The sequence below is a fragment of the Girardinichthys multiradiatus genome, chromosome X (assembly GCF_021462225.1).
Source record: "Girardinichthys multiradiatus isolate DD_20200921_A chromosome X, DD_fGirMul_XY1, whole genome shotgun sequence".
NCBI lineage: Eukaryota > Metazoa > Chordata > Actinopteri > Cyprinodontiformes > Goodeidae > Girardinichthys > Girardinichthys multiradiatus.
In genome coordinates this window covers 22,316,925-22,340,503 of record NC_061817.1, presented here as the reverse complement: position 1 = coordinate 22,340,503, position 23,579 = coordinate 22,316,925, and the positions used below count along the sequence as shown (strand labels likewise).

Here is a 23,579-nt window from a genome sequence, read left to right as displayed (position 1 = left end):
AGAAAAAAAAATCCTAGTCTGTAAAACTTGCAGATGTTTTACTGTAACTGCTTCTAAAATCGGACTTCATGAAAAAATATGCCGCACATCTACCTGGTAGTCTCTTTATTTGATAATATGTTCAACAATTCCATAAATTTCTTTCTAATTTCAGGCTAATTTTGGAATATCATTTTTACTACAGTTATAAACGTTTTACTTGTGAGTGAATAGAATGTATAATGGATCAAGATTCTGTAGAAAACAGCAATCTCAAGCAAAAACAACTCTCAAGCATCAATATATCTTTTCTTTCAGCTCAGCTGATGTTCAGGCCTTAATCCTCAGAAGAAACACAGATGCAAAGGCAGCAGTGGGCAAGGAAATCAACAAGCTACACAAGATAAAGGTGAGCTTTGATTGTTGTCAGAACAACTAATAGAAACACTTGTCACAACTACAAAAAACATACAAACTAAAAGAAAAAATCTGCTTTATATAGAAACACTTCAGTGACGAATGTTTCCAAGTGTTCACAGTGAGCTCCAATGAGTTTCTGAAACAAAACGTTCTCAGTCCAGAGAATACTGGTATGTTAAATCTGTCTGATTACCTTGTCGGTGACAATGACCATTTCAGCTACCTGGCTGTGACACTGTTGGAGTAAAGTAAATAAGGTTTTGTTTTCACAGAAATCCCCAAGCTTCAGGAGTTTTTGCAAAATCTCAATGACTCTCACTCAGAGACCTTAATCTACATTTCTAGAGCTAAGGGGATCCTCTCTTTGATTGAAGGAGCCAGGCTGACAAAAGCAGTAAGATTGTATATGAACTTTTTATATAAAAATGTTTTCACAGAAAATTAATTAACTGGTTAAAATTACAAATGATCTACTGATTCTAGTCTGTTAAACATACCTGGGCTTCTTTGTTCTGAGTTCTGCCTTTGATACAATCTCATGATATGGAATAAGATGGTGTTATTGCCGCTTCACGTTCACTCAGTTTGTAATAAGTATGTGCAGTCAAAACATTTCAGATCACGAGCTTCATCGGTGGTGTTTCCCAGGGCTATTTCTTACCCACCCTTGAGTTTATTATCCATCTTCAACTTCTTGGCTACATTTTTAGGAAACCTACCACCTTCATTCATAGGCAAATGACACACCCATCTGTATTCCACTCTTCCTCCTTCTCCTCCCTCTGCATGTCTATTGGAAATTACTGTAAAACATTCTGCTGACTTATTAATATGAAACCGCAAGAAAGAAACATAGGGCAGCACTTGGTTATTAAATCTGTTATTAAATCTCTTATCTCTCCAAAGTTAAAGACCTACATGTCATTTTTGATTGTCTCTTAACCTTTGAAAAACAGATCAAGTTGCTTGGTATGTAAACTTTCATTTATGTAGCATTAGTCGAAGACGCTCATTACTTACAACTAGTAATACTGCTATATTTGTAAATCCTTGGGTTAAATCTCAGATTGACTACTGCAGTTCTGTCCTTGCTTGTTCATTGACTTTGACTGCAATAAACCTCAAATGCGTGGTTCATTACCAGAACTCCCTCCATTTAGCATACTGCTGTTGTCCTCCAAAAACTTCATTGGCTTACTGCAAAATAGTGCATTGATTTCAAGGATCATCTTCAAACTTTCAAGTCTCCCCATAACCTCTCACCTCCACATTTCTCTGATTTTCTGCACATCGTCACTTCTTCACAGACTCTGAGATCCACCTTCTTTGTTTCTTTCATTTCTGCCATTGACTTGGGAGCTTTCAGTTGAGTAGACGTTATCAACTTTGGTGCTCTCTCCAACATCAGAGATGCAACATTAATTTTTTCCACATTTTCAAAGCCAATCAACTTTGACTTTAAAATCTTTAGTGCTTTTAATAGCCATTTTCTGTATACTGTCATTTGATATTTTTTATTACTTATTAATACAATTTTTGTGCAGTATCATTAAAGTCCTTGAAAGAATCATTTAAGTCAAATGCTCTTTATAATTACTACTATTATTATTACTAATATTATTTAAGCAGGTCTCAGAGGCAAAAGGAAGTATTCCAAACACAGACAGTTATTAGGCTTTTCTGGATGTACTAACAATGTGCTTGTTTGTCTTTTTAGCCTGGAAAAAACAAAGATGTATGTGAAGAGCTTGACAGCCACATAGCCCTTCATCTTTATCAAGTCAAAACAGCAATGGAAAAAGCTTCACACGTTTTTGAATCTTGCCTGAAAGAGGGCGTAAAAAATTCCAAACACTCATGTGATAAAACGTTGAATCACTTCTTATTTCCTCGGGTATGTTACTTGGCTGTAAACATTGAGTTTATTAAAATTTTCAGTTGAATGTGTTCAAAATAATTCATTTTCATTTTTAAGGGAAAGACAGGTAGTGGTTATCACGGAACATTAAAGTGTGTTTTCAAAAATGGCGGAGTCTACAAACCTAAAAATGGAAAAGAGATAAACCTCAACATGAAACTCACTTCATTCCTGACTGACAGCATCGATGAGGAATTCAGGAAGACTTTCCCGTAAGAACTTTATAATCATATAAAATATTTTCCAACTCTGGTGAGAGTGTAAACCTTTGAAATCCACATTGCAAATGTTAGAGTTTACTAAAAGTAAGAAAGTAATGATAAGATACCATTGTTGAATGACTTCAACATGTCAAAATGTTTCAGAAATGAACAAAAATGTGGTCCATTTAATGGAGTCATCAACAACTTTTCACTCGACACCGAAAGTCTGAAGCACACGTACAAAGATGTAAAACTGCAGCTGATATTTCTCGAGACAGAGGTAAATCTTGTTCATTAAAAACGAAATGCTGCAATTTATGACAGATTCTTATAAAAGCATTTGAGTTTTTTTTAGTTGCCTTACAGTGTAAAAAAATATGAAGGTGTTGTGGTGAAATGTTTTTCTTACATTTCTCTTAGGAGGAAAAAATTAAGACAAAACTAAACAAAAGGATTCGAGACCAAAAGAAAATAATCTACAGCAGTCTGACGCAGACAATTGAGGAAACCATGCAAGAGTGCTATAAAAGTGAGAAATGCCATTATTATATGACATGTATTTTGAAAAAAAACATATTCATATTATTTCTTACTGCTCGCAATAAATCTCTAATCGTCTGTTTTGCAGTGGCAGGAGGGTACTCAGGTCCTGGTATGCTGGAGAAAATGAGAGAAACACTAGTAAAACATGTTCATGAATCAAAGGATACCATGTTTGAGAAGGCTAAAGATGTCATGTTGAACCACCTCCTGAGCTTAAGGGTTTGTCCTTATTTTGATATTGAATTTATGTTGACCAGTCACAGCAAAAGCTGAACTCTCAATGTAACAGTTATTTCAGAAACAATCCCCTCAACATTTACTGGCACACTGATAAAGATGTTTAAAAAGGCTTAATAAGAAATGTATCTATTTTGCAACAATATGTTAAAGAGTTTATGATGCCATGCATACTAGCAAGGTTCCCATGTCCTTCAGAGGAAAGAAATAGCCCACAGCATCACAGATCCTTCAACTTACTTAATAGTGGGTATGATGTGCTTTTTTTTGCATATTAATCCTTTGTTTTACTTCAGATGAACCTGAGTGTTTGTTGCCTCAAAAAGTGTAATCTCCATCTGACCAAATTACACAGTTCCAGTTAAAGACCCTAAAGTATTTTAGCAAACTCCTTACAATAAGGTTTGTGATGGTAGAATAGAATAGCCAAGGTGCTACAGTGTTTTCTTGTAGCATTTCCTGATTTCCACACATATCTTTTGCACATGACATGTTCTCTTGTCTTTCCTATTTTTAAGAGTGGACAAGTGGAATAGGCATCTTTGTCACCACCTATTTATACCTCAGAGAAACAAGTAGTTATTCATTTGTAGCATAAGATCTTAGACACTGTGACTGACTAAAAAAAGCTAAAGTATAATTTTAACAGATATCTAAGTCAAGATTTTATAGGGTTTGTTAAGGATAAAGTATGAATTAAATGATGCAAGATCCAGTTTCTGTGTTTTTTAATAGAAATGCCATAGATGCTGATAACTGTGGCACTGGTGATTGTTTCTTAAAGTTGTATACCCCCATGCCAATTTAAAGGTTGGATTTTTCTAAGATTTGCAGTGTGAGATTATGCTATTGCATTAAAAGAGTTTTGTTTATGGTTTTTAATACATCTGTGGGTAATTGCAGAGGGTGCTGTATGTATAAATTTGTTTGCCTTGAATTTAGTTTTAGACTTCTACCCAATAATAAAGGTTTTGATACTAAATTAGGTGGAAATCCTGAGCACAATGATGGACACATTGAAAAACTCCATTGAACTCTCCCTCAGGACTGATGGACACTCAATTCCAGGTAAAGCAAGACTTATTTGTGTTTGAAATGAGGACTGAAAGGTATTCTGTAAATATCTGATGCTATTTTTAATCATTAATTCCTTTTTTAGATGTTTCAACAGAGCTCACAATGGTAAATAAATTCTGCAATGAGCAGACAAATGCAGCTTAAATTAGGGCACCTTGTGGAAAGGGTAAAGTTTTAAACATGACAGTAAATATATGTATTTATTTTGACTATGTACACTATAATAATGTTCTATGCTTTAAATAATGCTGTCTTTCAAAGTAACAGCTCCACTGAAGCCATAAAGGTCTGCATGATGAATACTGAACCATCTTTGCTTCAAGAATATTATTGTTGATGTAAAACTAATTTACTGCTATTGTCATGTTTTTCTGATCTATAACCATTTTTTTAAAATAAATGTGTATATGGTAATCATAATATTTACAAAAAGTTTTTTTTACTTTATTTTGAAGGACTTAGGCTTTTATTTGTTCTTTGACAAATGATTTCTGATTGTTAAAGATAAATAAAAAAGTGTAATTAATGACAAAGACGTCTGGTTGAACAGAACCAGAATTTTACATAAGAAGCCAGAAACCTATTACTGTATAATAAAGATAGAGACAGCTTTAGCTGTAAATGTCGTTGTATTTTTACTTGTTTGCTCTTGGTGGTAACCGTTGGAATAAATATAAAAACCAAAAATTGACCTTGTAGATTCAGAATAGTGGACACACAAAGACTTTTGGCAAAATAGTGTATGTTTCCTCATTCAGTCACTCATTGTGTTTGCCTGTGTTCGCCATCTCCACTTCCTCCCCTGCTTATCCATAACATCCAAACTCCTCCTAATCTCAGTCATGTAACATACCACACCTTCCATCATCAGCATAGTACATCTATGCATACTGTGTACTACACTGGTTTCAGCTGACTTGTCAAAGATTCTGCAGCTTTACTGTATTTTGTTGAGTTTTTTAAAGGATTTAGTCTGGATTAAAGAAAGAATGTTCTAACTACTTTGTTTTTTAATGGATTCTACTTAGATGTAAGTAATTTTCAGGTGCTCTGGTCTTTCTAAGTCCAGATGGAAGAAAACCCTCTGGTCATCATCACTTTGTCCACAGACAAAACACCAGCTCATTGTTGAACACAGTGTAATATCTAACCTTTCCAGCTTGACTAGCAACAACTTCAGTACCATCTGTATGTCTGTTGGATTGCTAAACATCCGGTCTCTGAACAAAAAGGGTCTGTTTGTCTACAGACTCCTGCAGGTTAAACAGTTTGACTTCTTGTGCCTGACAGAAAGCTGGCAACAGGAAAATTATGTTATGCCGTTCCTCGTGGGTTTGTTCACAAATGTAAACCACGCTCTGCAGAAAGAGGGGGTGGTCTCGCAATGCTCTACAGTGACAAATGGATAGTGTCTTCTGCCAATGTCTCCACATTCAACTCCTTTAAATTTAAAACACTACAAGTCCATGGACCTGTCCCCACCTTTTTAGCTATCATCTATCAGCCTCCCAAACCCAGTAAGGATTTTGTAATTGATTTTTCTTCTCTTTTAATGTATTTGTGCTCCTTATTTTGAAATATTGTCCTACTGGGTGTTTTTAATATTCACATAGACAATATCAGCAAGACTTTGTCAAAGGGTTTATCTTCTTTTTCAGACAGTTTTGGAATGCAGCAGCATGTTGACTTGTCCACACATAGGAAAGGACCCATTCTGCACATTCTATGCTGTTCCACTCTAACTCCTTTTAACTGTACCACATCAGATCTGCCCATCTCTGACCACAAGCTTATTTCATTTAATATTAATTTACCCCTATCTAACACTAACTACTCTGGACCTATGTGTGCGGAAACATGTACTTCATGATCCAGCTGCTCTGTCTGACAAAGTAAACACATTTAAATTATAGACAATTCAGCAAATGTTGCAATAAAAGATCATGCCTCATTCCTTGTCTAAATCACAATGCTGTTTTTAACTCATCTGGGGAAGGAAACCTTTCAGTTTTTCACTGGTATCGTGATCTTAGATCTTAGACTAATGGTTAGTTTCCGTTTTTAAAGACATCCAGTCTAAACAGGTTAATTGCAGCTGCAACGTTTGTTGTAATATATACTTTTACAAATTTGTCTTTGTTCCTCAGATATATAATACCCTTTCTATAATGCATTTTATTTAACACCCAATTTTGAAAAAACGTAGGTTGTAAGAGAAGGATTATTTATGTTGTTCAATCCAAATTTAACAGAATAATGGAGCAATTTTGTAACAAAATGTGTTTTCATTAAATTTTATGAATAATGTTGATATTATGCATATACTGATATTTAAATCTCAAATTAACATGTTGTTTTTGTAATTTAAGCAAGCCTGAAAGATTTATATTGTTTTTGCAGTTTAGATAATCATCGAAATTAAGTGAGCTCAGTGGGATTGGCTAAATTGTTGATTTGCAGTGGATTTTCTCCAACTTTCCAATGAAGAATGTCAAACAATTGACAATTGGTTACCAGGGGCTTAATCCTGCTTTAAACGTTATGAGTTGCACATGAGGAAATTCAACTCAAACTCAAAGGGTTATCACAATTTCTTTTCCACAGTTCCTGTAGTGGCATTTCAGGCATACCATCAGAAGTAGCAGGTTGCCTACATGTGCCAGAGAGGCTTTGCTTTACAAAAACAATATCCAGATATTAGGGGTGTAATGTACACAAAAATAATAATTTGATACGTTAGCCGTCCACGCCAGAGCAGATCCAGCCATGGACCTAGAGACCCGAGACCCTGGGACACATTACCCCCCAAGCAGAGGCCCGACAGAGCCAGGGGCCTAGGCACTGGCAAGCAGTGACCGAGAGTGACCCAGCACACACCAAAGCACCCAGCTTCAGACTTGAGAACTACCAATACACCCTCATGCCTACATGTAAACACACTCACACCCACACACCCAATTAAAAGACACAACAATGGACGGCGACCAGCCTCAAACACAGGAGGTGATTCCCTTCAACCCGGGGTGGAGACAGGCAGACCAAGCCACCAGCCCATACTAGGGCCGGCACCGCCCGAATCTGAACGATCCTGGCCAGACCCAGACCACCTGCCCCGATCTCAGCACCCAACGACCCTCGCAACCATCCAGAAAGAGGGGCCACAAACAAAAAAAGAAGGGTCCACCTGGTCCAAATTAGCCTGACAACCAAATACACCCCAGGATGAAACAGTCCCAATCCCCCAATAAATTCTTATCTTAACCCAATGAACCCTCCACCCCCGATGAGTCCCAATATTAATTTCCCCAAAGGGCCTTCCCCAACAAGGACAAAAATAAAGAACATATGTCCCCAAAAACAAATGTCATGAATCTCCTCCCGACAGAGGCACACCCCCAAAAGAGAGCTGCACCCACAAAAAGCCAATGAAGGCACATCCATACAACAAAAGCTCCACTCACAGCACTTGCCCCTAGCACTCCTGCCGCATCCCTAACCCCACCAAATAGCATGCTGCAATGGCAAGGACTCCACACACCGCCACCCAAGCCATTACCCCCAAGCGTATCAGAGCAGACACCACCAAGCCCTGTACCCACATTGGACCCCCCGACCCCACACCAAGACAGGATCAACTCACCCGCATGGGCAGACAGCCCCTGCAACCACACAAATGCACCACATCACCGCCGCTGCAACGTCAGCCCAAGGAGAACCACCAACCAGCTCAGCTCCACCGTCACTGCTTAGCCAATCCAAATGGTGGTGACTACACATCCAAAAAAGGGGGCCACCCCAGTGCATGTACAAGACGCACTGCAATGCCCCACCCACCCGAATGCGACAGCAGCCCGGCGGACCAGAGCCACAGAAGGAAGTAATGGAAGAGGGTCACCACAGCGTGTCAAATACTGGTCACTCCACCAATCCTACACCACAAACCCGAAGGCACCCCGTCATGCCGGCCACACACACACCCGCACCGCATACCCCCGCCACACCAAGCAGGCATGCCAGCCCCTCCACCAAAGCAAAGCCATACCCACAATCAACGCTGCACACTGTTCAGGCGACCCTTCCAGCCAGCGGACCGGGCATTGAAACGAGGAACCAAATCCAAAAAATCTGAACAATCCCAAGAGAACTGAAACACCAGCCCAGACCATGACCAGAAGGTAAATGTTTTGGTAGAAGCAGATAAAAACCAGTCACTGGCAAGCTACAACGACTTCCTGAATGTAAAGCAATTTGAACACATTAAGCACTTTGAATTGTCTTGTTGATTAAATGTGCTATACATATTTGCCTTCCTTACTTTGCCTGCCTCTCAAGGTCTCATTTCAGTTTTTACTCCTCTGTTTTCAGAAAATATTTACGCATGTTATATGCTCACTTATCTTTCGAGGTTTTTGAGGCGAAAAACAAATTCTTGTTTAGAAATTTCTTATAAACATCATGTGTTGTTTTTTTTGTTTGTTCAGTGATGTGGTTCAGAGGAAATTAAATAATGCTGTTTGTAGCAACTTATGGTTCGTCTAAAACAAGTTACAACAGTAAACAGGAAGCACACAAGAGTTATTCAGCATGCAAAAAAGAGGGTGGCACCATGGGATGTTTATAAAAAAATTAAAAAAGACAGCAGCAACTTTTGACTTGTGGCCATTGTTTTTTCAGTTACCAGTATGAAATCTGATGATGTTTTTTTTCTTTATCATGACAACTTAAGATTTGACAAAAATAAAAGGTGTGCAGTTAAGAGATGGAAATCACAAAAGTACAAAATATCATTAAATCATGTGGTGCATAATGTTTGTAGTCAGACCTACCAAAAGGTAACATCTTTAATGACCGGACGACTATGTTGCAGCAGTGAGAGCAAGGTAAGAGTCTAGCTTTTGACTGAAGTGCTGTAAACCAACAGGTCCTGACAAAGTACCACCACGGGTTCTGATGGCCTTGATAAACTAGCAGGTGGATGTACAGATATTGCCAATTAGTTTTTAAGTGCAGATGTCTCACGCACATTCAAAGCATCCATCATAATTCCAAGAACCTCAGTCCAGTTTGCCTGCTGCTCCAACTGTTACTGGACAACACAGTGGCCATTGCGCTCCACAAGACACTACAACACCTACATAGACATCAATAGAAATCACAGTATGATGTGCTTCCTGGGAGATAGTGTTTGCTACCTTCAAGGCAGGGAAACTGATCAACAGGCATGCCTTGAGGTCTCACCTCCTACCATCAACTGGACTGGATCTTGGATGTCTTCATTGACAGGACAAAGGGTCTTCTTTGGCCTCAGTAAGCACAGGATCATCACAGGGTTGCTTGGTTCTTATTGTCTTTTCTTCATAGTTATTTATCTTTGCCTCTTATTTATGGTTTTTATCATCACTGGTTCTTGAATCGAAGCACTGCACTAGACTTCCTATGTACCCAAACTGAGTACATGTGTACAAATAGCAAAGAAAGATCTTAACTGAAGAACATGAAAGACATGCAAAGACCAGCTGCAAAAGTTTTACAGTTGTAAGAAAATATTTGAAAAAATATGGTGTACAATTTAAACATTTATGAGTACAACTCACAAAAGACGTGCCATGGTATTTCTCTTTACTTTGATAAAAATGAAACTTGTTTAGCTTTCAAATGAAAATGTGTCATTCAACTGCTCCAGGTGATTTTCTAATTTTGGTATCTTCATTTCCTCATTTGCCATTTATACCCAGACGCATTTCTCTCCTGATCTCCTCCTGTCTCTGAGTTCTCCAACGGACCACACCCTACTATTCATGTTTATCTGTTCCGTGATCAGCAATCAGTCTCTCCAGAAAACTGGTAATACTTCATGTGATCTTCTTCACAAAGTGTGTTGTCATTTTTTTTCTGCTGTTTTTGCTCTTTTCATTCTCTGCTCCTCCTATCCTGCTTGATTTGACTCTGCATTACCTTCAAAAACAGGTGAGGATCTCAAATGTGTTAGTTTAAACTCTAAAAAGTTTATTCTAAATGCATTTCTTCAGCACGCCTTCTAGGAAGATGTAACTGATCATAATTGTTATGTTGACAGGTAACCACTGATCCTAACGATCAGATTTTTTACTTTCAGTTTCTGTTCTTGGAAATGGATTCCTTTGTGTGTGACAAACTGAACCAGTGGGGTCTAAGTGAGTTTATGGAGATATTTAAAGGTAAAGTATTTCAATTCATGACTGTTAATGAGGAGTCTTTTGTGCGTTGTGTATGGTCTACCAACATTGACTCATAACTTTAGCTATAGTGACACAAACACTCCTGAGCCTCATGAACACATTGTTTTAAAGAAAAATCACAGCTACTGTTTGATGAGTTTGTTTAATATTTATTCATTATCTTTTTCTTTGCATGTTATTTTAATTAATTAGCATTAAAAAGCCATAATTAGATAATAGCATTGCCTAGATGCTGTTAGTTGTGAGTTTCTTTTCATGCAGAGCAACAGTTGTGATGTTCATTGAAAATGTGTCGTTGGGGTGGACCCTATTGCAGGGAGTTAAACATTGTTTCTTTATGGACATTTTACTGAATGCACACTGAATGCAAAACAAAGGTTTTACTCTTTTTCCACCATTAGATGGCAGTGTAAAATCAGCAAAAAATTTGAATGGCTCTAATTTAAAAAGTTGGGTTTTGAGAACAAAGTTTTATTTTTTATAACATAAAGGTTTGCACCAGGACAGCATTTGTTAAAAATGCCCAGATTTTATCATTAAGCATCACTTTTGTGTCAGGTTGGTGATGGGATTAACAAACAAGATAATGTTTCAAATACATTTTTAGGTTTATGATGTCACTAACTATTATAAATCTGGCAAAATTAGCATGATTTATTGGTGATTTTCACCCTATTTGTAGTAAGTCATCAACCTTCACTATCATGGAAACACCTTTTATTGAAATTATAAGAGGTCAGCAATTTTTTTTAATGAAAGGTTTTACCAAACAATAATTTAACAGGAAATAAACCTCGTTCCTTAACAAATAACAGTGCTAATAACATTTTCACAAATGCGCAAAATAGATGTTTTCATCCCTCCTAAAAGTTGTGGTTAATGGAGTCTCTTTGGATTACAGATGAAGGGGTTGACAGAGAGACGCTTTATTGTCTTGAGGATGAAGAAATTGACAAACTGATACCAAAAGTGGAAGCAAGACCACTGTTCAAGAAGAGACTCGAGCTGTTAAAGGTAATGCCATGCAGTATTAATCATTCATCTACCTAACACACATGCGCGCACACACACACACACATGGAAATATATATATATATATATATATACATACCATATTTTGTAGCAGTTACATCTGCAAGTATTTTGGAGTATCTTTTTCCACCTTTTCACAGCTATTGACTTATTTGTTTAGGACAGTTTTTTCACTATTGATGTTTTGTTCTTCCTAAAGTGAAAAGAACATGTGTGTATGTACATATAAACATGTTTGTATGTACATATAAACATGTTTATATATATATATATATATATATATATATATACTGTATATATATATACAGTATATATATATTTAAAACGATCTACCTGTCTCCTTCCCCTTCAGAATTATGTGCTACTTTCTGTTGGTCTATCACATGAAATCCCAATAAAAAATATAGACGATTTTGGTTGCAAAATGACAAAATGTTTAAAGGTTCAGTCATTTGTCTTGTGATACAACTATCTTCATACAAAGAATAGCATCATCTCTATTCCTGTGGATTAATAAAAAAATGAAATTACTGTCATGGTTTTGAGGAAGATTGTGATCTCAACACTGAAGGTTATCTTGAGGAAAGAAAGCACATGATTATTTAGACTTGTGAAGCAACAACACAGAGGTCTGAACAGGAGCACAGAGGGCTTAGGTCATCACATAGGTTAACACTCTAGCTCATCTTATAGACCAGCTGATGATGATAAGAAACAGGTGTGCAAAGGCACACCAGCTCAAAAAAAGGCAATGTTGGTTCATCTGCGCTCGCTAGTGACAACCTGAGGTGATAACACAAACCAATCACATAAACACGAACACCTCAGATTCCTGACAGTTTATTGTATTATCAAAATAAAAAGCTAGAGAACACATTACGTTTGAATCAACATAAGACTTGTGCATGTAACTGTGTAAAATTGTCCAAAATCAAAATAATGAAATTTTTGTGTGGATCCTCAGAATTTGTCCTCCACAAGTGATACAGGTGGGAAATATAATGTCTTAACCTAAATATCATATAGTTTGTTATTTTGATATAACAACAGCTATTGAGAGACTTAACCAATGTATTTTTATTGTAACAAGGGAAGCGAAAACTTGACGTTCAGGAGCAATGTTGCAAAGAGAAACCAGCAGTAAAACGGCAGCGTGACAGTTTTCAATTCTCAGGTACTCATTTTTTTGATCAAAGGTGTCATTGATATAGAATTATGATGAATTTTTAGCTAAATTCTGGATATTTTGTAATTGTAATCCATAATCAAGACAATCTTTACCCCTCCTTGACCTGCCACCTTAACGTGGTGGAGGGGTTTGAGTGCTCAAATGATCCTATAGGCTATGTTGTCTGGGGCCTAAATGCCCCTGGTAGGGTCTCCCATGGCAAACAAGCTCTAGGTGATGGGTCAGACAAAGAGCGGTTCAAGAATCCCTCATGAGGACAAAAATATCGAGGCACGTGACGTCGCCCGGTACGGCGGAGCCGGGGTCCCACCCTGGAGCCAGGCCTGGGGTCGGGACTCGTCGGAGAACGCCTGGTGGCCGGGTCGCTCCTTGCGTGACCCGGCCGGGCCAAGCTCGAACGAGAGACGCGAGGCCATCCCCCAGTGGGTCCACCATCTGCAGGGGAACCGTGAGGGACCGGTGCAAAGAGGATTGGGTGACGGACGAAGGTGGAGACCTCAGTGGCCCAATCCCCGGATGCTTAGGCTGGCTCTAGGGACGTGGAATGTCACCTCGCTGGGGGGGAAGGAGCCTGAGCTTGTGCGGGAGGTCGAGAGATATCGACTAGAAATAGTCGGGCTCGCCTCCACGCACGGCGTCTGCTCTGGAACCCATCTCCTTGAGAGGGGTTGGACTCTCTTCTACTCTGGAGTGGCCCACGGGGAGAGGCGGCTGGCTGGTGTGGGTTTGCTTGTTGCCCCCCAGCTCAGCCGTCTCGTGTTGGGGTTTACCCCAGTGGATAAGAGGGTCGTATCCCTGCGCCTTCGGGTTGGGGAGAGGTCTCTGACTATCATTTCAGCCTACGGGCCGAGTGGCAGTGCAGAGTACCCGGCCTTCTTGGTGTTTTGTTATTGGACTTCTGTGCTAGTCACGGATTGTCCATAATGAACACCATGTTCAAACATTAGGGTGTCCATCAGTGCACTTGGCACCAGGACACCCTAGGCAGGAGGTCAATGATCGACTTTGTTACACCTGTAACCTGCAACTCTATGTGTTACATTAACGCTCAGCATGGACTCCTGCTTTACTTGCACAATGATCATCTGCACTGTTGTATTGCTCTTGCATCTTATACTGCTCTATATTTACTCTCACTCACTTAAAACTGTGCACATATATTTATATTATATTGTAGATATGTTTATACTGTTTAATTTGTATTGTATTGCACCGACTACGCCAAAACAAATTCCTTGTATGTCCAAAAACGTACTTGGCAATAAAGCTTTTTTGATTCTGATTCTGATTCTGATTCTCATGTGCACTGGCGTGGCTTGGTCTCCAGGATTACGAGGCAGGGTTGGCCACACTATGGCTACGACCTCATCATGGCCTAGGAGGCACGCTAGCATGGTGTGATCTACCAAGTTGCACCACAGTCTGAGAGAGACATGCCAGGACTAACAAATAATTTTGCACATATTTCACAGGTGAGAAAATGAATATTTCTCTAAATTTTGAACAGGATGAACATTACAAATCTGAAGACAGACAAGAGACAACTGGTTGGTGTTTTTGGTAAAACTGGAGCTGGAAAGACCTCCTTGATAAATGCTGTCATTGGTGTGGGAAAACTTTTGCCATCTGGAGATGTTGATGCATGTACCTCAGTTATGATTAAAGTGGAGGCTAACCTGCACAACTCAAAGTATGAAGCAGAGATTGAGTTCATCACCAAAGAGGTAAACAGAGCTGTCAAACAGTTTCCTTGTATTCTACTTTACCCAAAGCATTGCAGATTTTCACATCTAAAACTAAACACACACATTTATGTTTTCTTTTCAGGTGTGGGAGGATGAGTTGGAAACAGTAGATCACTTTCTTGAAGAAGATGGAGAGCAAGAGAAGCATGATGATGATCATGATAATGATGGCTATCATGACCTTATTGAAAAGCTTTCAGCACTGTATGGAGAAGAATGGAAAGGAAAATCCTCCAAACAGCTCATAGATAACAGACACTTCAGAGAGATTCCAGAGTTTGATCAGTCCACAAAGAAGATTTTAACTTGTGAATCAGTAAGATATAACAATTTGCATTTTATTATATTTAGTGCTAAAAGTTGGGAAAATAGTGACATTATATACACAGACCAGGTTGGACTTGTTTTTCGGATTTTCCAGTAGTAATGGTTGCGTCAGACCGTTACTTTTTTTAGTACTTGCTTGCTTGTAGTTCAAACTGTTCTGAGTCGCACTGAAACGCTACTTCAGAAGACTGTCAGTCACTTATTGGTTAGTGGGCAGCGTCAGCAGTCACAGCATATTTCAGTAACTTTCAACAATTAAATTGTTTTATGCTGGGGTTATGTGTATGATAACTATTATTGCAAGCCAGCATTAGGTAGCAATATAGCTTATCCTTGCATTTTCTATTGTTTGAATCCTTCCATTTGACATGGCATGGCTTCCTTTTCTCTCCTGTTTTTATTCACTGCTTCGGGTCTTGCTGCCTGGAGCCTTCCTTGGCTCTCCTCTTTCACTCCGAGTCTGACAGCAACCATTAACAGAGCAGCAGTCTCGGCTGTTGTTGCATTTTTGTCTCTAAATCACATCACTTCAGACTGTGGGGCTGCCTTGCTATTAACAGTTCCTGCCCCCATTGAGATGGTGCTCAGTTGTAATGAAAAATAAATTAATCCGTGTTAAACTGATCTGACTCTATTAGATTAGATAGCAGTGGAATAGATGCATAAATTGACCTAGTCAAAGCATTGTAGACTCAACTTTGATTAAACAACATTTGGGCTCCTGTCCTTCATATCATTTGGCCATAGCTTACAATTGGTTACACTTTGCATACTGACAGGTTTACAAAAAGTGGTGAAACTGTATAAAAACTGATTTAATCTCTGGTTATATGAAAAAAGCATCTGAATCATATTTATGTTTTGAAATAGCCATGTATGCTTTGCTTTCCATTTTACAATTGTCGACTTCTTTGTGTTGCTCTATCACATAAAAACCAACCAAATATGTATTTGTCTTCTAGGCTCAAGAGTTATCTGCAATAATTGTGAAGTATACCAAACAAGGAGGACATGGAGAAATAAAACAGTGGTACTGGCCACTTGTGAAATGTGTGACTGTCAAGGTACCAAACAATAATTTTCTCCAGCATGTCACACTTGTGGACCTTCCAGGAAACGGAGATCGCAACAAAAGCAGAGATACAATGTGGAAAGGGGTAAATTATATCCTAATACTGTGGTGTTGACCTGATCCTTATTTAATCTTTAAACTGTTATATTTTAGTATAAGTATTAATTCTCATTGTAAAAAACATCACTTCAGATTGTTGGAAACTGTTCTGCAGTATGGATTGTATCTGAAATCAACCGAGCAGCATCAGATATGGAATCCTGGGAGATCCTGAAAAGTGCTAATAGTCTCCTTGGAAACGGTGGCGAATGTCGTCACATTCACTTCATCTGCACCAAGTCTGATGTTATTGGAGATTTACATGATCAGTAAGTTCACTAATATGCCAAAAGTCGAAAGGTGATGAAACATTCAATTCAGACATTAATCAATCTGGGTTAAAGGCTCTGTTATTGTAATTGCAAACAGTGTTTAGTCTTGAAACAATAACATGGCTATTAAGACTATTTATTCATGTTGTGGGAATGACTGTCACAAGCATGCAGCTAAACACTGACACAAAGTGTCCAGCTGATTTATGAGGTTGGACTCGTGATTCTTAAAGTAAAAACCGTATAAGGTTTTCAGAAACCTGAAACTAAGGCAGACATGTACAGTTTAAAATAAAAAATATGACTAAACATACTGCTAAAAGAACCCTCAGAACTACAAGATCCCCCTTTCTGATTTCAAATGAATGTTCTCGATGCATATTATTGGAATTATGATTATGGATTAATTAATATTTATCAATAATTATAATTAAAAATCATAATTTGACTAAATTAATTTCTTAAACAAAATCCTCATTTATGAATTGAAACCAGAGTTGTCCTCTGGTGTTGTAATTATGGCTCAAGGCCTTTGATAATTACAATTATTAAATGTCACTGTTTAATCAACCGTTTCTGCTGAAACGTGGAGAACTTTAACCTTATTTTGACTGACAAATCACTCTTGCACAAAATAAACACAAAACGCCTTCTGTTTATCTACGTGAAAATTTATTAAACCAATCAGCCTGATACAATCAACTCTTCGATCCAATAATCTTCACCTACTCAAACATGCAAAGTTCTACACAGAAGGGTAAAATATCTCACTAAACAAAATAAAGAAAAACAGCAGTGGGTGTGTATGGAATCAACCAGCAGTTATGGCAAAAGTGATCATATGAAAAGGGAATATGGTGTTGAACGAAGCTTTGGAAGCGCAACCCGCCAGAAAGTGTAGCTCAGTGAGATGCAGGCAGTTATAAACCTCCCCCCCAGCAAGGTTGTAAACCCCGAGGACAAAGGATAATAAAACTTTTGGCGGCAAGCCAGTAAGCAGTAAAGTTGAAGACAAAGAAAATGGTTGATTTTCACCATAAGGTTATTATAGAAGTCCAGTTTCACAGCGCACCTGCTCTCAGGTGTTCACATGGTAAAACCACAATCTTGCGAGACTCGGCGGCCCCAGAAAACAACAGTAATCACATTTCAAAAGAACAATGGCATGCACATACAATTCAGAACACATTAGACTATAAGTGGCGATTCTACATCGCACTAATCTCCTCTACCCTGCCCAAGCTATTCCTAATAAAGAAATAAAAATAAAAGGTGGATTTTACTTGTTGAAGTCTTCCTTCTGGGGCAGCGAGTGAGAGAGAGATTCGTAGTAGCGGGCTATCCTGGGATACAAAATGGCCGATGACGCCAAACGGCCTGGTAGCGTCCAGCAACGTGCAAATGGTCCAATATTCAGCACATGTGGTCCAACAATATCCAAGTCCATTGCCACATAAAGTCTATTTATGAAATGTAAATAACTATCAGAACCCGTTGTTAATCTTGACACTGAATTGGCAACATGGAAACAGAAAATGCCAAATATAAAACGTTTTTCAAGGAACTGCATATACAGTATAGTTTTATTACTTTATGTCAAAACAGGTTTCACCAGTTAATGTTTTCTTTTAGGTCAGCAGCTGATGTTCAGACCTTCATCCTCAAAAGAAACATGACAGCCAAGGAAGCAGTGAGCAAAGAATTAAACAAGCTAACCATGATAAGGGTAAGCTTTGAACACCAATAGATTTTCAAAGTGATTCTCCACATTTAAAAACAGACTGATGAAAACAAATTGAATTTTCAACAGAAATATTTCAGCGATGAGTGCTTCAAAGTGTTCACAGTGAGCTCTGCAGAGTTTCTGAAAAGTAAACACCTACATCCAGAGAACACTGGTAGGTTAAAACCTAAAAAGAAAGAAAATCCCCAGGAATGCAATGTCACTTTGAAGCTAATGTAAACATAATCTTGTTTTCCAAGAAATCCCAAAGCTTCAAGATTTTTTGCAAAATCTGAATGACCGTCACTCGGAGACGCTGAACTATGTTTCTGGAGCTCACCGGATTTTCTCTTTGATTCAAAGGGCCAGCTTGGGAGAAACAGTAAGATTGAAAAGATAAAACCTTTCATTGTCCTTATTTTCTCAGTTGTCCTAAATATCTTCAGAAAATGCATATATATGTATAGGAATGTGTGTGTATTTATATACAGTCATATTCATTAAATTAAAATATGTATTAGAATGAGGCTCGTTTCGAATTAAAAGTACGTTTTGAAAAGTAACAACGTCAATGCAGAAATGAAAGATACCCGCACAAAGGTTTTTAATTTGGCCCACATTTCTGTATTAACATTTTGTTTTCTTTTAATGGTCTGTGTAATATTCTAATCTTAAAGGTTGTGTTTTTATTAGCTGTAAGCATAAAATCATTGTAATTATCAGAAGGCTTGAAAACAGTATGTGTAAATAATCTATATAATGTGAATTGAGTTACTAAAAATAAATAAACTTTTCAATATTATTCAAATTTATTGAATATGGCTGTATACTTATGCATATGTGTACAGGTGCATCTCAATAAATGATTGTACCAATTCTGATTACTGTGAAATTTTTTTTACAGTCACAAGAATTTTGAGTTATTGTGACAGCGATGATGCTTAAAGAAACCCAAAACTAAAAGCATTCTTTGGATTGTTTTACACTGTTGCTTTCTATTAGAGCATAAACACATTTTGTCATACAGAGCTTTGCAGAAAATCCATTTAACCTAGTGCAGTCATTACAGTAAATTCATTTGACATGAAATGTAACTTTACATCCTCTACATGGGATATATTTTTCTTAACATGCCGTCTCTCTTGACCCAATATTTAGTGAAAAACTACCCAATGTCTGTCCCAATAGCACAATACCTGATTTTTGGATAAAGTAACAATCCCACACAATGTTGTGAGCAGAGTCAAGATGTAATCACCTGAAAACTTACATTTAATGATACTAACATATTTGAATGAGATATGCATGTGTTTTTTTAGGATGGCAGTAATAAAGCTTTGTGTGAAGACCTAGAGACAAATCTACACTGTCAACTTGATGCAATCAGAAATGTTATGAGAGAGATCTACACCACCTTTGAAAAATGTCTTGATGAAGGAGCTGAAACATCCAAAAGTTCATGTGAAAAAATCCTGATGAGCTCCTTAAAGCCTGATGTAAGTAATCTTAAAGTCACGTTTTTGTGAATCTGTTTAATACGGTTTTTATTTTTGTCTTTTTACTTGTTTGCTCTTCTTTTTAAATCATTTCTGTTTTCCCCAGAGGAAGACTGGAAGTGCTCAATGCAACACCGTGAAGAGTGTTGTCAAAAATGGTGGAATCCATAGACCTAAAAAGGGGAATGAAAATAATTTCAACATAAAATTAAGTTCGTTCTTGAGTAAGAGCATCGACGAAGAATTCAGGAAAACCTTCTCGTAAGAACTTCATAAACATAGAAGCCTTACTGATCCTGGAAAACATGCTCATTAAATAATACATGATTACATTAACCTTACATGACACAACTGTAGAAGATAAAAACACAGGTGTTATGAGTTCAGTTCATTACATGCGTTGAAATTTTCCAGCAATGAAGAAAACTGCGGTCCATTCAACGGGGTGGTGATCAATAAGTTTTCACTTGACATTGAAAAACTAAACCAAAGTACAAAGATGCAGAACTGCAGCTGATATTTCTCATGAAAGAGGTAAATCATGAGAAAAGTACCATGTTTCTTTTTCAATTATTAAATAGTATAGATTCTCTTTGGTTTTGACTGTCAACTACATTTCTCTTTAGGAGGAAAGCTCAAGACAAATCTCTGCAAAAAGATTTGCAACAGCAAAAAACTAATCTACATGAGTCTAGCAAAGACAGTTGAGGAAATCATTCAAGAGTGCTGTGAAAGTAAGGAAAGGTTAACTTGATTTTATGTCATTAAAACAAAATATGCTAATAATTTTGGCTACTGTATATACAAAAGTGAACATTCTGTTTTGCAGAAGCACCACAGGTTCGAGGAAAGAACACACTGCAGAACATGAGGCAGACGAAACATGTGCACACTTTCAAGAACACCATGTTTGAGAAAGCCAAAGATGTCATGTTGGAGCAGCTCCAGAAATTGATGGTTTGTGACATTTTATTAATTAAAATTAAACTGGACTTTTCTCCATAATGTCTTGTAAAAGTAATCATACCACTTGAGCTTTTTCACATTTTATCATGCTATAACTGGCTGTATGTAAGTATTGACCTGCTGAAGGTGATCCTCACTAGTCTCATGTCTTTTGCAGCCTCTCTCTGGTTTTCTGCCAGGTTTGCCTTGTATTTAGCTCCATTCAGCTTAAGATAAACTCTGAGTCACTTTGGTGTGTCTGCTGGAAAGAACCATCCCATGACTCATAAGCATTTGTAAATCAGTACAAGTTGTGATCAGTGGTTGATTTTGGAATGAATGCTTTTTAATTAAAAAATCTTCTGCATGGAGTTTGCATGTTCTCCCCGTGCATGCGTGGGTTCTCACCGGGTACTCCAGCTTACTCCCACAGTCCAAAACCATGACTGTTAGGTTAATTTGTCTCTCTAAATTGCCCTTAGGTGTGAATGAGTGTGTGCATGGTTGTTTGTCCTTTATGTCTCTGTGTTGCCCTGTGATGGATTGGCGACCTGTTCAGGATGTACTCCACCTCTCGCCCGTAGACTGCTGGAGATACCAGCTACTCCGTGACCCACTATGGAATAAGCGGTATAAAAGATGAATGAATGCTTTTAATTGTTTTGATGCTAAATTAGATGGATGTCGTGGGTGATTTGGAAAAAAACATGATGGCATCTATTGAGCCGTTCCTCAAGACTGAAGACTGTTCAATTCCAGGTAAATTACCATTATTTATCCCTGGCAGATTTAGGTTTAAAAGTAATCTTTTATTTGACTGAGACATTTCTTCTCACTGGAAACCATTTTAGTGTTGAAGTGATCCAGCCAGAGTTCTGGTTTTAATCTGATTGAGGGAGCTCAAGATTACAATGATGGCAAAGAAGTCACTTCAACCTCAAAAAACCTTGGGGCTCATAACCAAAAATAATATCAGTGGAAACATGCAAAATCTAGTCAGTAATTAAAAGAAGATTTGCTTGGTGGAGTAAGAGCAAAGATTTTTAATGAAGCTTTTTTCACTAATTATGACGTACACTATAAATAATTTTACTCTTGCAGTTTTTTTAGTAAAGTAAAACAAACGTCTACTTGTGAGAGATGCCTGTATCATTTCCTATCAGATACAAACTTTTTGAATGATTGAAAATAATTTAAAATCTAAACCTGCCAGGAGTGTGAATAATGTTTGGCCATAACTGTAAATATGTCACTAAGAATACTGTAAACATGTGTCGCAAAAAATCCCTAATGAAACAAATTTGCTTTCTTAGATGTGTCAACGGAGCTTGCGATGGTGCAGAAACTCTGCGTGAGCTGAATATGTTATGGATGCATAAATATCCTGAAATGGACAAAACCTTTTATTCAAAACACATCCCTTATAAATAGCCTTGTACTGTGAACGTGTTTTTCCAGACTTATGTTAGCAATGCTTTAAACACTTTGTATCCCTTTTCTCAATCTACAATGCTCCTCCTTGACCCTCAATACTCTAACAACTTTGTCTGCATTTGTACTTGTTACATCACAAGACATAAATTGATTGCCACATTAAATGTTGTGACCAAAGACCTTTTATCTTTTCTGGTGAAAAATAAAGTTAATGAGCATTTCATTCTGGTTTCCACAATTATACTCAAAAAAACTGCTTCACTTAAGGTCTCCAATCACATTATGAAAGTAATATTGAATAATAGAAGTTAGCATAAATATGCAAAAGTGGAACTCTAATAAATTTGTTTTATTTTCATGTATGCCAAAATTTCTTGATTAAATTTGTCTAATAATAAATGCTTGCAAGTAAACTTTGAATTTAGTGTAAATATGTTAGTAGCTAATATTGCAACCAATATCTCCCATACATCTTTTGTTTTTAACCACAATTTGTTTTTCTCTCTACATCATGTCGTGAATATTGTGAACAGATGGGCTTTTGATTGAGGTGTCAGCATCTCTGCCGTAATGTCAAATTTATTGGAAAATGGAATAAAAATGAATGTAAGTCTAATTTATTTCCAAAATGATTAGGTTGCTTGTGACTTTGAAAAGTGAGAATTGTACATTTACCTATTAAATTGGTCCCAATTATAATAGGGCCAAACAATACCAACAATGTGGGTCATATGTAGAAACAATAGAATCACAATGGTCTCCCCTATTTTCTTGAAAACAATGCGCAGAAAACAAGTAATGTCTTCCATGCATTACCAGGTCGGGTGTAAATATGTGTGCATTCATTTACCTTTCACTTTGCTGCTGGTTCACCTGAATTTCCCTTCTGTGAGACGATAACTGATGTGGTGACTTCATACATCATTTCTGTGAGGACATGTGTTTGCAGACCAAGACCTTCTGCACCTTTGGGAAATAACAGCCATGGTTTACTCCACACCTCAGGAACCTGCCCAGGGAAAAGGAAGAAGGTCACAGCAGTGGAGATTGGGTGCGGTGCAGGCAGGCCAGGAACAACTAACAAAACAGATCAAAGCAGCCAAGAGAAGCTACAGTGAGAAGCTTAAGAACAGCCTTTCTACTGGTGAAGCTTCAGCTGTATGGTCCGGTCCGGTGAAGAACCTGACTGCCTACAGGAGCCCCTCCACCCATCCTGAACAGAGTTGTCTCCTGGCAAACCGTCTGAATGGCTTCTACTGCAGACATGACAGAAGCCATTCACACCTCAAATCATCCCTCTACATCCCATTCAGGAACAAATTCCTCCCATAAAGCAACCACCCCCCACCATCAGATCCTCTGCCTTGCACTAAAGATCTCCGAGGAAGAGGGTAAACAGGCTCTTTCAGCGCATGAAAACAAAGAAAGCTGGAGGACCTGAAACATCTCCCCATCATGCCTGAAAGCCTGTGCAAATCACTCGCTCCGATCTTCACCCGGATCTTCAACAACGTCACTGGAGACGTGTGAGGTCCCCTCCTGCCACAAACGATCCACCATCATCCCAATGCCCGAGAAACCCACCATCCTAGGATTAAATGACTACAGGCCTGTAGCCCTGACGTCTGTGGTCATGAAATCCTTTGAGCG

The 23,579-nt window shown here is 38.0% G+C and overlaps 2 protein-coding genes and 1 long non-coding RNA gene across 3 annotated transcripts; all 3 read left to right on the top strand.

Annotated features, from left to right (window-relative positions):
• Positions 1–305: 305 nt before the first annotated feature.
• Positions 306–8,258, top strand: LOC124863130. The gene is made up of 11 exons (XM_047357377.1): positions 306–388; positions 482–569; positions 672–793; positions 2,117–2,293; positions 2,375–2,529; positions 2,683–2,800; positions 2,941–3,049; positions 3,149–3,282; positions 4,287–4,368; positions 4,460–4,482; positions 7,887–8,258. Exons 4-11 carry the CDS (start codon positions 2,192–2,194, stop codon positions 8,256–8,258), a joined length of 1,095 nt encoding a protein of 364 aa, XP_047213333.1. The 5' UTR covers positions 306–388; positions 482–569; positions 672–793; positions 2,117–2,191.
• Positions 8,259–10,501: 2,243 nt separating this feature from the next.
• Positions 10,502–20,067, top strand: LOC124863127 (nuclear GTPase SLIP-GC-like). The gene is made up of 15 exons (XM_047357375.1): positions 10,502–10,574; positions 11,497–11,609; positions 12,592–12,616; positions 12,718–12,801; positions 14,144–14,211; positions 14,346–14,540; positions 14,644–14,877; positions 15,851–16,045; positions 16,153–16,328; positions 17,964–18,057; positions 18,142–18,229; positions 18,315–18,436; positions 19,374–19,550; positions 19,657–19,811; positions 19,965–20,067. The coding sequence occupies exons 1-15, from the start codon at positions 10,508–10,510 to the stop codon at positions 20,065–20,067; spliced, it is 1,896 nt and encodes a 631-aa protein (XP_047213331.1). The 5' UTR covers positions 10,502–10,507.
• A 327-nt stretch (positions 20,068–20,394) lies between these two features.
• Positions 20,395–21,846, top strand: LOC124862653. The gene is made up of 3 exons (XR_007036971.1): positions 20,395–20,507; positions 21,173–21,254; positions 21,809–21,846. It is a non-coding gene; the product is annotated as an uncharacterized LOC124862653 (long non-coding RNA).
• The last annotated feature ends 1,733 nt before the right edge of the window (positions 21,847–23,579 follow it).

Bases quoted from the DNA above. Each gene is read 5' to 3' on its own strand.
- LOC124863127 (XM_047357375.1), top strand. From the start codon at position 10,508: ATGGATTCCTTTGTGTGTGACAAACTGAACCAGTGGGGTCTAAGTGAG. The intron at 10,575-11,496 runs GTAAAGTATTTC...TTTGGATTACAG, and splicing joins GTTTATGGAGATATTTAAAG to ATGAAGGGGTTGACAGAGAG. The intron at 11,610-12,591 runs GTAATGCCATGC...GTGGATCCTCAG, and splicing joins AGAGACTCGAGCTGTTAAAG to AATTTGTCCTCCACAAGTGA.
- LOC124863130 (XM_047357377.1), top strand. From the start codon at position 2,192: ATGGAAAAAGCTTCACACGTTTTTGAATCTTGCCTGAAAGAGGGCGTA. The intron at 3,050-3,148 runs GTGAGAAATGCC...TCTGTTTTGCAG, and splicing joins CATGCAAGAGTGCTATAAAA to TGGCAGGAGGGTACTCAGGT. The intron at 4,483-7,886 runs GTAAATAAATTC...CCCACCAAATAG, and splicing joins TTTCAACAGAGCTCACAATG to CATGCTGCAATGGCAAGGAC.